The sequence below is a fragment of the Talpa europaea genome (genome assembly GCF_964194135.1).
Source record: "Talpa europaea genome assembly, chromosome: 3".
Classification (NCBI taxonomy): domain Eukaryota; kingdom Metazoa; phylum Chordata; class Mammalia; order Eulipotyphla; family Talpidae; genus Talpa; species Talpa europaea.
Genome location: NC_140069.1, coordinates 119,607,714 through 119,620,861, shown reverse-complemented (window position 1 = coordinate 119,620,861; position 13,148 = coordinate 119,607,714). Strand labels below are relative to the sequence as shown.

The following is a 13,148-nucleotide window of genomic DNA, read 5'->3' as shown; positions in this document are numbered from 1 at the left end:
TAAATGTATAATCAAATATCATAACTGATTCCAAGCATCATTAATTGAAAATGACATGCATTAGCCAGAAGTGTGATGTACCCTTTGATTTAATATTTCTTAATGACAACAATCCCCAAATATGAACTCTGTGGCCAAAAAAAAAAAAAATCTCTCTGAGATTAATTTAGTGATAAATCTTAGAATTTAATTAAAATTCTGAACAGATGAATCCAGCATAAGAGTCAAATCAAAACTAAACTAATAACAAACTCAAGAGATTTGAGAGTAGAATTGAGGTTTCAGGGGAGGGTGGAAAGCAAAGTGTGGAGGGAGCCCAAAAACATCCAGAAAAAAAAATATTCCCTTTATATTCAAAATAGCTAAAGCAAAAGTGATCACCAAAAGATATGTATTTATGTCGGGTCACTCGGATGCCAAAATCCGTCTGCAGCTCCACTGCCTCTGGAGCAAAGTCCAGATTCCTCAGTCTCACCCTTATGGGCTGCCCGATCCTCGCCCAGCCTTTCTGGATGAATCTGGCTCCTTCCAGCACTTCTCTCCCACCAAAAGGGATCCCTGCACTCTTTGTATTTCACCTTGAGCCCTTGCTTCAGTGGTTCCTTCATTTTAAAATACCTTATACTTACCCTTTCATCCCACATCTCCACAAATTTCATCTCTGCTGTCCTCCAAAGCCCAGTTGTGATGCTTTTGTAAAAGTTTTTCCAAAAATATTTTCTCCTCCCTCTGAACACCTTATTTTACCTTATGTTTGCTCTTTCTGTTCTTATGTAAGTTATTCATATAGGGTGACTTATTTTTCCCTCCTTGATGGTAAAACCCATGAATATCAGCTCTGTTGTCTAATTCAGCTCTGGCTTCTCCCATGACTTAGCATCCTGCCTCAGTAGGTATCACTTCCCCAAATGCTAACACTGCATCTTCCACTTTAGATATCAAGAAGGACAATTTTATTTTTCTGAGTATCCGGGCATAGATGTGTTTTAAAGTTTCTTTGTAATAGTCATACAGTTCTTAACCCTGTTTTGTTGCATTTCCTTCTCTAAATAGGTCTTTAAGTGGTACTATTAGGTACAGTCACCCATTATGCAGATAAGCATAGTGAACCTTTTTAATGTCATGGAGTTTTAGCTTCAAGTTTCGTTGAGTCCAAATCCAGTGCTTTCTCATTGTCTTATTCATTGTGTTGTCTTACTTACTGTAATGTTATTTGTCTAACTGTTATTTGTCAGTTAATTTAATTGTCTAAATTTACTATAGTGAGGAATACATTGTCTTAGTGATGGGCCTTTAGCAATTGTAATTGCCCTTTGAATTTATTTTATAATTAATAGTTCTAGGGAGGATATTTGGTAGAACATCCAGAGTATTCCAATCTGTGGCTTCCCATTTTTCCAACAAGCATCTGTGCAGCATGTGTTCAGAATGATGTGAGCAATATTTCTTTCAGAGAGAAGAAAGAAATTGAGCATGAAGAACAATCTATGAGACATCTGTAATCTAATCCCTGTATTCTAGGGACACATAATCAAATGCAAATGCATTTGACTTAGAATTTATTGTGGTCATACGTACCAGATAATGTGTTTCATTGAGACACAATTACCTGAGACCCATTTTCTTATTTAAGAGGAAAATGTGCCTCCAGAGGACATAGAGAAAGTTGCAAATCGTGTACTGGACATCCACCTACCAATAACATCACAAAATCTAACCCATGAATTTGACAAAATATGGAAACTTACACAACTCTGTGAGGACTTCAGGACAGATGAGAGCAAGCTAAATAAAGCAGCAGGTGAAGCCCAAAAGATTTTGATGATGGCAGAAGTAACTGAGTAAGTACAGTGTTAATAGTCTTGCTGCTCTAAAAGGCCATCTGCTAGAAGGTCATCTGAAAAATATTGGCCGAAGGGGCTATGATGTCCACGTGAAATCACCCTCCAATAGTTCAGTGCCTAACTGAGGGCTAATCTGTCTTTGGAAGAAGACCTTGCCCTGAGAAGCTGGGAAATTGGGAGACAGTGTGCAGGGACCCTTGTTTCCCAGTTTTCCTCAGATTCAAGATGCCTTCCTAGGGGCCTCTTTCCTCTTCTTACTAATATATACCAACAAATGCCATAAACTAACTCATATGCCAATGTCTTGATAAGTAGTGGAGATATTGATATTTTTCCTTTGTACTGTTTTTAGTAATTTCTAAATGTACCATAATAAGCAGAACTAAAAATCTAAATTAACAAAAAAGACTACACAAAAAGATATGATGAGGAGGAATAGGAGAAATGAACACTAGTATCTCAGGAATAATGCAAGAGTGTAATAATATATGGTTCACAGAGTTACCCCTTGCTTCCTTTTATCCTTGATGACTTTGTCAAGATAAAAGGAAATACCAGAATGATGTTTTTAAGACCTCAGGGTATTGTGGGTCAAGGTCATGGGATCCACTGGATGGTGGTGACATCATCAAAATCCATCACTATTTTGGATGGATAAGAGTTGAGACCCAAGCTATCCTCACTGTTTCTTCATTCACTTACTCAACTGAAAGCCCAGCCCCTTTCAGTTTTGACATTTAACATTAAATTAACTGCAGTATAATCATAGCTATTAAAAATGTTGATGAAGAATTTTAATAACATGCAGAGATTCTTAACAATGTAATGTTAATGTTTCTAAAACAAGATTTTACATGGAGGATCTCAATCATGAAAAATATTTTTAGGATGAAATTGCTAGAATATATCAATATCTTAAATTATGTGATTATTGGTAACTTTCCCCTACCTTATATTTTTCTCTTTTATTTTTGTGCTTTCTAAATTTGCTGTCATGAGTAGTATATCAAAAAATCTAAAGGAAAGAATACAGTAAAAAGATCTGATAGAGGGGAGGTGATGTGAGGAGGGAAGTCTCCCAGACCCTCACTGCAACTCCAGGAAAGGAACATATAGAGAATGCCATATACTGTATGATCCCAACTATAGGAAATTCTGGAACAGACAAAAGTAAGGAGAAAGTAAAAAAGAGCAGTGGTTTCCAGAGGTCGAGGGGAGGGATGACTAGGCCAAGCTTAGAGGAATTTTAAGATGGTGAGAATATTCTATACGGTACCATAATGATGGATACATGTCGTCACACATTTGTCAGACCTGCAATAGCAAGAGTGAGCCATAATATACACTGTAGACTTTGGGGGATTATGATGTGTCAGTGTGGGTTCATCAGAGGTAACCAGTGAGCTGCTCTGGTGGGTGATGCTGATGACGGGGTGAGGGAGTGGAGGAGGGTATGTACCATGGGGCTGGGGATAATTCTCTATCTTCCTCTTAATTTTGCTGTGAACCTAAAATGGCTTTTTAAAAATTGAAAGAGGGGGGAATGAATATGGGCTGGATGACTCGATGCGGACTGGGATGTATTGAAAGTGAGCTATTGTTCTAGGCACAAGCATTTCTAATTTTATGCCTACAAATGTGTCTGATATTTCATTTACTTGACACATTCTTCCAAAGATAGTTTTAAGCCCATAGATCTAAATATTTGGTAAATGTTGACTTGAGGTGAGCTCATTTCTGTAAAATTGACCATATCACTTGGAATGCTTGTGATTTTAACCTCTGACTGGGCCCCTGAGTGACTGGAATGTCAGTGAGGCTTAAATAAACCTGAATAAACACTGTCTGAAAAAGCAGGGTGAGAGAATATTCTCACCGTCTTAGTCTCTCTTTGCTCTCTGGGGAACCTCTTCATCTCTGACCCCTCCTCCAATAAGGGTTAAGAGAGTGTTACTTAAGTTTTAAAGTTAGGCAACTGGAATGGACAGAGGTTAGTTTTTGTTGTTGTTGTTGTTCAAAGACTGGTAGTTATATCTGCCAAATCTCTGTCCAAGACAAATTAAGAAGAAGCAAGACCTGTAGCTTTGATTTCCATATCTGACCAAATCTTTACCTACCAGATGTGTGTTGGGAGAGCACGTGCATATACCTGTTTCTCAAACTGAAGACTTCAGCACTCGACCTTGCTTAGAAGCAATTCAATTTCCTTTATAAGTTATTTGGTGAAGTTTTTGGTTGGGCTGAGTGACCTCTCAAGGTGAAATAAATGAATAATTTGTCTTTATCTAATCTGATATGTTAATATCTTACCTTAGAAAAGCAGCAAATGTTCTACCAAATCTTGACAAGATGTTGAAAAAGTTGCAACAAGTTCAGATCACTCAAGGACGGGCAAATTCTACCATCACAAAGCTGACTGCCAAGATAACAAAAATTAAAATGAATGTTCTGCAGGTATTTCTTTATCTTTTTTGAAACTAACCTTAAATAGGATTTGAGTGTGGAAACCATCCGAATTTATGTATGCCAGTGTCATGCTTGCCTTACCTGCCTGAGAGGATTGCTACAAGGATAAAAATAAGATGATGGCTGCAGTGAGCATTTAATTCATGTTCTACAGAGCTCTCCCAACATCATTTCATTTCATTGTTGATGAATCCTGGGATGGAAAACTGCTACCATTGCTAGTTTATAAATGAAGAAGTAAAGACTCAGGGAGGTTAAATGAGTTGTGGCCTATTGCCACACAGCTAATTAATGGTCAATTTGAGGCCAGAGTTTATCTTTTATGATACCAGGGCCATTAATAGATTTTTTGAAGCTCACAAATGAAAAAAATAAAGTCATCATTGCAAGATATTTGTAACTAAATTTGCATGAAATCTCATTAGAATATCCTCAAAAGAATGCTTTCCCCAAAAGAAAGTGTTCCAGTCAGAGTTTGGCAGGAATAAGGGCCTGTGGGCTCAGGAGAAAGGAGCCAGGTAATTATAGGACAGGTCAGGACCAATTTGGAGGATGTATGAAGTGTCTTCCTCCAAAGCTCTGTCCTGTAGCTCATCCCTTCCCAAGAGACTGCAAGTTACTTGGTCTGTGTTCTGCAATTATAGAATGTGTGTGTGTGTATGTGTGTGTGTAAATGCATGCATTTTAAAAAGAAAAGCCGAAAGCAAGATAACAAAAAGTAGTACACCAGGAAATAAAAGGGTTAGATATGAAGAGGTTTGTATATACGATAGCAAAAAACAACAAAGGCCTCCTCCAGGTTTTCCCCTTCTAGACATACATTCTAGAACAGAGGTTGGCAAAATATAGCTCTTAGGCCAGATGCACTCACTCACTCACTGTTTTGTATCCAGAATAACAAAGCTTTATTGAAATGTTTGTTTCTTATTATATAAAGAGACTTTCTCCTCTCTGGTCTTTCAATCAATGACAGGTTGAAAATCAAACCAAGGAGACTAAGAATCAACTGGACTTAGCAAAGCAACCATCAGAACTGGAGGATGGACTTTCCCAGCTAAGATCGAAATTGCAAAGGAATCGAGACAAAGCCATCAACGCAAAAGCTCAGGCTGAATCGGCCCAGCGTCAGCTTGGGGGCCTGGAGCAGGTTGTTAGTCCTACTGTGGCCACCAGAGCAGACAAATAATGCTCCTTTAGATTATCCTAAAGAAGTCCAGATTTTTGTGCCTTGATCATCATCTCCTTCAGTGCTGGTTCACGCTCAGTGGAGTTTATTGTTGGGATCCCAGTGGGCATGACGGCTCCTCTCCAGGTCAGGCTGTCTGTGGGAAAGATAGAAGTCTGCTGGCCAAACCATGGTGAAGCATGCACCCCCCATCAACCCATGCTAATATTCTCAGTGGGACTCTGGTTAGATTTTCCTGAACGTCCAAACTTCCACAATTTATGTCATTGGTCTATGTTATATGTATTTGCCCTTTACTCTAATTCATTCAACATAACCTACAAAAAGAAGACATGAAAGTTACTTGTCAAAGAAAATAGATCAAGTCACAAAAATCAGAGCAAGTTAATTAAACAGTTGTGGAAAGTGGTCCTTTAATTTATGTTGCTGAAAGAACCTATCAACTCCTTTTCTTAGCAGGAAATCATTAGTTGGTCGCATTAAGATAATAGTTTAAACAAATGCAAAATGTTAAAAGTGCTTAACACTTTTTCATAATTGGTCTACTCGCTTGTATGTAATTCCTAATGTGCTGGCTAAAATTTCCACTGACTTGGGAGCTGGGAACATTTTCTATGGAACAGAGGTCGAGAAAGGTGCTTCCTGCCCACCTTCGCCCGCTTCCATTCCTAGCTCTGGTGTTTATTCACCCACTTAACCTTCTAGGTTGTCAACCACATAGGCTGACCCCAAAGATTCCCATTCTAATTCCAAGAGAGATACTCATACTCACAGTTATACTTTTCTTTCTCTCTCCAGTCTCCCTTCCTACTGCATTTCTCTCTTACTGTTTGCCAACCAGATAATGTGTCCTTGCTGCTTCTAAGTCCTCACTGTTCCTTCATCTTTTACATAAAACTGTCTCACCCAAAGGAAGCAAAGTTATGTCAAGGACAGGATAGTTCAGTTCTGTCTTCTGTATCTCTCCCTTTAATATCAGGAGGACAGTTGTTTGTCCTGAATAACTAAGAAACTACCCAACCCTAAATAACTACCTTAACATGCAAGGATAATTGATACTTTGTAACAAAGAAGTTTTGTTTTTAATTAACTGAAAACGAGACTTTATTTTTTCCTTTCACTTTTTTTCAATATATATTTTATATCATTTTTCCTTTCTGTACAATGTATGCTTTCTCCTCCCAGGTGTAGTCCCCATATAATTCCCACCACCAATTCACTCATGCACCATCACCATAGTCACTTGTGCTCTTCCCTCCCGTTTTGATCTCTCTCCCTCCCCTTTCCCTGCAGAATGTCTTGTTTTAATTTATTATAATTATTTTTTCCTACCCCTTGTTTATTTCCCCTACATTCCTCCTATTAGTGAAACCATCTGATGTTTTTCTTTTAATTTCTGGCTTCTTTGACTGAGCATCGTCCCTTCCAACTCCATCTGTGTTGCTGTGAATGGCATGAGTTCATCTTTTTTGATTGCTGAGTAGTATTCCATTGTAGTACTCCATTGTGTCTATATACACATCTTCTTGATCCAGTCATCTATTTTTGGGCATTTGGGTTGTGTCCATATCTTATTGTAAATAGTCCTGCAGTAAACATAGGGGTGCAGGTACCCCTTTGAATTAATGCTTTTGTGTCCTTTGGGTAGATACCTAGGAGTGGATTTGCTGGGTCATATGGTAACTCCATTTTTAGTAGTCTAAGGAATCTCCACACAGCTTTCTATAGTGGTTGGACCAGTTTGTATTCCCACCAGCAGTGCAGTAGAGTTCCTTTTTCACCAATATTTTTTGTTTACTGTTTTTTTAACACATGCCATTCTCACTGGTGTAAGGTGGTATCTCATTGTGGTTTTGATCTGCATTTTGAAAATGATATTTTTTCCAGCCTGAAAAAATAAATCTATGCCAGCCACAGCCCTATTGGAAACATCAGGTCGACTCAGGCATGGTGGCTGGGTGATGGTTTCCTCTTCCTCCTGCCTTTCATGAATGGTGTCAGGTGATCATCATGCATGTGTGCATTCTCTCTAAATATTTTCAGCTGATGGGAATGCTGCTCTGTTACAGGAGTTTGTTAAGCTGAAAAGTCACTATGCTGTTCTGCAAGATAAGACACATGCTACAGGCCTGACGAAAGAAACAGTAGGGAAAGTGAAACAGCTAAAGGATGCAGCAGAAAAACTGGCTGGAGATACCGAGGACAAGATCAGAAGGATAGCAGGTATCTATTCTTGTTCCCAGCTTTGTTGAGAATAACTGACAGATAGAATTGTATATAATCAAAGTACACATGTAATGATTGGATATCCATTATGATATGATTAAAACAACTAAATTAATTGGCAGATGTCCTCACAGGTTTTCTCCTGTGGTGAGAATGCTTAAGTTCCATCTGGGTAGACAGTGCAGTGTTGTTAACTATGCAGTAGAGCCCTAGAATTGATTCATCTTATTAGTAGAAGTTTATATCCTTTGATTAACATCTCCCCCCTTTTCTCGCTCCCAGCTCTAGACATATACCATTCTTCTCTCTGTTTATGTGACTGCAACATAAAAAAAAAAAAAAACACTCCACATATTAGTGAATCCATATAGTTTTTTTAAAAAGATTTGTTTATTTATGAATACAAGAACAAGAGTACAGGCCAGAGGTGGGGGGAGTTGAGAGGATTCACCAGTGACAGAGTGGGGAGCAGGACAGGTGGATCCACTGAAATACACAGCTGAGAGGAGCAGTGGGTGAGACAGGAGAGGTCTGTTGTGCCATGTAGGTAGCTCCCTGGCCGGGGAACGAACTCAGGCTGCAGTGGCTGCAGATAGCTTCATAGTACTGCGACTTGACCCCCTGTGCCACTAGGGAGGCCCCCACATAGTTTTTGTCTTTCTCTGTCTGGCTTATTTTATTTGGCATAATGTCCTCCAGGTTCACCCCTGTTGTTACAAAAGGTAGGATTTCCTTCTTTTTCATGGCTGAATAATGTGTGTGTGTGTGCGTGTGTGTGATCACATTTTCTTTTGCCGTTTATCTGTTGACACTCAGGTTGCTTCCATATCTCGTGTACTATAATAAATGCCACAATGAACATGGAGTTCAGACATCAATTTGAGACAGTAATTTCACATCCTTAGAATCTTATACCCAAAGTGAGACGCCTGGGTAACATGGTAGTTCTATCCTTTCACCCACTCCACCAACTTGACACTAGTATTAGAATATTCCACTTTTCTGGTAGAATTTTTCCCAACTTCAGTTTATCATTGACATGGCTTAACCACCTGAGTCCACTGAGAGAGAAGTAGGAACTGGACTTATGCTTTGGAATCTGCAACGTAACAAGCCTCTTTGTGGTTTCATTTAAGAGGGTATTAAGGAACATCCACTCTGTGTTAATCACAAAACTGAGATGCCCTTGGGCCACCTTGAAATGCCCTTTTCCCAACAAAATGGTTTTCAAGCAGAGGTGATTTTACTCCTGTCCCTGGGACAAAAACTTCTGTAGACATTTCTACCTGTAATAACTAGGGGGTTCAACTAGCATCTAGTGGATGGGGGCTGGGGATGTTGACAACATCCTACAATGCATAGGACATACCCTCCACCATAAACAACTGTTCTCCTAAAGTGTCATAAGGCTGAGGCTGAGGGACCTGTCCTAATCTGTGCTGCTTATTTTCTCCTTTCATGCAGATGTCTCTTTTGGAGTCATGTGACCTAGATTCTAGGCACTAGGTCATCTGGCATAGATATGTAAGTAGCAATCCAGAAGAAATCATATCTTGCACAAGGATTTTGATCAAAACAGACTTTAGATGCATGCAAAGTGTAGTAAGTATATACAATCAGAACAGTATACATACAATCAGAAGGTTAATCAGAATCTTTTTTCCAATTGAGGCTCATGAATTTTCTGGACAATCATTTTATCTCTAAATCACAAAAATTCCAGTGATAGTGGTTCACTTTTACTCTTAGTTATACTTATTTGTTTTCCAAATTTGTTAATTAATCACATTTATTTGGAATATAAAGTAACCCTCATTGTATAAAAATAAACAGAACTCCTCACTTGTAAATGCTTCTTTGTTATAAAATGTCTTTGACCTCATAACCATTTATTTCCCCACTGACATAAAAAATTTTTTTTTAAATGCAACATTTGTGTGGGCCAAAGTCAGGAGAAATACATACCAAACATTAGTTATCATTAGTTTCCTCTGGGGAGGGCGGGGGTGAAGAGGAAAACACTGCTTTTTACATTTTACAAAAATGTTTAAAAATAGTGGGCTTGTGGGTAATTTTCTCCCTTTTCAGTACTTTTTTAGTAGTTCTTTAAAGGAAATATTTGGAGAAGAAAATCAGAAAAACAGATTAGTGTTTACCTTACACGCCGTAAGTATTTCCGTGAAAATCAGTTTCTATTATTCCCAGAACCTGGCCCTTACATACAAGCAGAAACATGGGGGAGAATATGTTCTGCTGTGTGTTTCATGTCACAGTCCAAATTGACTGTCCCCACAGAGTGGAACTTGCATAGTTCTTGAAATTTGCCTGGAAGAGAAGTTTCAGTTGGGGAGCTACTCGGTGAAGTCTGAAATAAATGCATTCCTGTCTTTTTTTTCTCCCTGTCAGACTTTTCATGACTCAACAAGAAAGGAAAGTAAGACATTGACTTGGTCATTTTCCCCCCTTTGGGAAGGGGCTGACTCACAAGGACTCTTCCATCCCATCTATTAAGAAGAATGTCCCTGGGGCCTTGGGAAGGAGCCCTTACTTCCCTTGGCAGGATCAGGAGAGGGAGGAGAATAGGTCCCTTTCCCTGCGTAGTGCTTTGGGGCAGGCAGGGTCCCAGCAAGACAAAGAAAGCATACTGAGATGTAATTCTGAATCATGTCATTGCAAGTGGAGTTGTCCCAATTATCTCTACATTGCATAAGAAAACAGCCCCAAAAGCTGAGGGCTTACAACAGCGACCATGTATTATTTGCCGATGGGTTGTCTGGGGGGTGGTTCTGCAGATCTGCCAGGATTGCTCAAGCAGCGGTGTTCAGCTGGTGGAGCAGCTGGCAGGAGTGGGAGGCCAGGATTGGTTGAGGTGCTGACCTCTCTCTTGTGTCCTTCACTCCTGGTAGCTTTACAGCATGGGGGTTCCATGACCAAAAGCCACCAGGCTCTTGAAGCCCGGCAACATCATTTCTTTCACTTGTTATTGGTCAAAATACCTCAAAAAGCCAGACCAGCTGTTAAGGGAGATGGCAAATATACTTCTTGATGGGAGGAAAGACAAAGACTGCACAAGAATTAAGAGAATCAGGCCTCTCCAGTGGCGCAGTGGGTTGAGCACAGTGCTTTGAAGCTGTCTGCAGCCTCTGCAGTGCGGGTTCGATTCCCAGCCAGGCAGGGAGATTCCCACATGGCGTGTCAGACCTCTCCTATTGCGCCTGCTGCTCCCCTCAGCAGTGCTTTTGGTCTGTCTGCCTGTTCTGTTCCCTGCTCTGTCTCTGGTGAATCCTCTCACCCTCCTGCGCCTCTGACCTTTACCCCAGCTCTTGTATAAATAAAGTAAATAAATAAATAAATCTTAAAAAAAAAAAGAATTAAGAGAATCAACTAAGGGTGTGCAGGTCCTGGATGTCAGCAGTAGCAAGAAGCTGTTGCAATCCCTGGGCCTGAAGGAGGCGCGGAGCAGGGCCTGAGAATGCTGTGCCTTGGCACCATGTGAGCTAGAGGGAGGGGAGGGGGCCACCCTGCAGGGGCTGGAGTGGAGAGATGGAAGAGCTGCCAGAACCCTGCTGCTGAGCAGGACAGAGTCTTGTGGCTCTCCCGCCTGCCAGCACTTCTCAGAACTGTCCGGTGGGCACGTGTGAATGAAAGCCAGAGGTCAAGGAGCCAGGCGATGTCCCCCCTGGAAGCCAGCCCTCCAGGACACAGCAGGCCCTGGTGTGGCGAGTCACCAGCCTGATCTTGGTATCTTACCTGGTAGAAACACAGGGCTTCTTTTCATATAAATATACGTCCAAGGCTGAATCCCCTTTTCAATCCCAAATAACATACATTTGAAAGTTTCTGGAGACAGAATGCTTACCACTTTCCTAGCAATTCTTTAGTCTTTGAGCAGGTATGGTGACTAGAAAGTTCTTTCTATTCAGACAAAATCTTCCTTCCTGAAGCTTTCACCTGCTGGTTTTTGTTCTATGTCCCTAAGATCGCAGAAAACACATTTACTCTACTTTCCTGAGCTGGCCCTCAAAATACTTGAAAAAAACTCGGGCTCGTGCCACGAATCTTTCCTCTCTATGAAACATCACCAGTGAATTCAACATTTATTCATAGGACAGTGTCAGATTTCTTCAGCAATCTGTTTCCTTCCTTTAAACCTGTGCTACATGCCAGTTTAACAATTTACTACAAGCTAAGTCTGTGTCCAGGCCCAATCTGACCAAATAAAGTGGGACATTTACCTATCTTCTTTTAGAAATTCTCCTTCAAGATAAGGTTAGTTTCTTTTCTAAACGCCACCTCACACTGTTCACTGTAATTCTCTATACCACCTTCACCTCAACTCTGCGGGCTCCCTGTTAGGGTTTGCTATCATCCCCAGGTACTGGCTGAATGAGATGAATAAATGAATGTGTGAGTGGGTAGATGGATGGATGCATAAAAGTGAAGCCAGGAAAGATTGTCATTTTGCTTTTACCATTCAGAGACTTTATTATCAGCAGAGGAGAAAGAAGAAATTAAAATGTCAGTTCTTTTTACTAAAAGATTGGAAATCCCTAAAGTGAAGAACATGTAAAAAAGTGAGGTTAAAATAGCAAGAACAAACTTCTGAAAATATAGCACTTGGCCAAATCCAATCACAGCCTATCATCTCTCTTTTCATTTCTAATGAATTATAACTAGCTGTAGTCTCACACTGATAAATGCCTTTAGAGATAAAACTTTTCAGACCAAAATATCAATCTCTCTGCTCTGATTTATGTGAAAATCTTGAGAAGTCTGGTGAAAATAAATGTATTATCCACTGAAGCAACACACAAAACTAAATCTTCAAGATGCATAAATCCCCATGTTTGGTATAATATGGGACTCCAGGAGGAATCTATCAAATGAAATGATGTCACTTCATTTTCTTTTAGATTTAGAAAAGAAGATTCAAGATTTGAATTTAAGTAAACAAGAAAAGGCTGATCAACTAAAACAGCTGGAAGATCAAGTCATTGCCATTAAAAATGAAATTGTTGAACAAGAAATTAAATATTCCACCTGCTATACTTAGGCGGAGTTAAAGAACAAATGCCTGCATCTTCCTTTCTGGCTTCAGATGAGCAAATCTGAGCAGCTGGATCCTGAGACACAGGCGTTCAGCCCTTCTGCCTCCCCTCCCCCGGCCTCTCCTTCTGTAGTGGTGCTGGGCAGGGAATCGGTTCAAGGAGATGGGTGTCATATGGAATAGGAAGGGGAGTGAAGAGATGGTGTCCAGTTTCAGAGATATTTCCTCCTGTCATCCGTTCCCTTTCGTAACTTAAAAGTAATTAGTTGCTTATGACAAGTGCAAAACTAAATATGTATTCTGTTTCATACTCTTCATCTCAATTGAACCTAAGGGTTAAATAAATTGCCAGATGCTGGGGGTGAGGGAGAGGGAAATG

The 13,148-nt window shown here is 40.0% G+C and overlaps 1 protein-coding gene across 1 annotated transcript in view; it reads left to right on the top strand.

Moving 5' to 3' along the window:
* The window catches only part of LAMB4 (laminin subunit beta 4), a gene marked incomplete at both ends in the record, with an annotated part of 86,776 nt that extends 74,001 nt beyond the window's left edge, over positions 1-12,775 (top strand). The window contains 5 exons of the mRNA XM_084230617.1: positions 1,634-1,841; positions 4,160-4,298; positions 5,284-5,457; positions 7,566-7,719; positions 12,636-12,775. Coding sequence (XP_084086743.1) covers positions 1,634-1,841; positions 4,160-4,298; positions 5,284-5,457; positions 7,566-7,719; positions 12,636-12,775 — 815 coding nt within the window. The remainder of the gene's footprint in view (positions 1-1,633; positions 1,842-4,159; positions 4,299-5,283; positions 5,458-7,565; positions 7,720-12,635) is intronic.
* Positions 12,776-13,148: the final 373 nt, after the last annotated feature.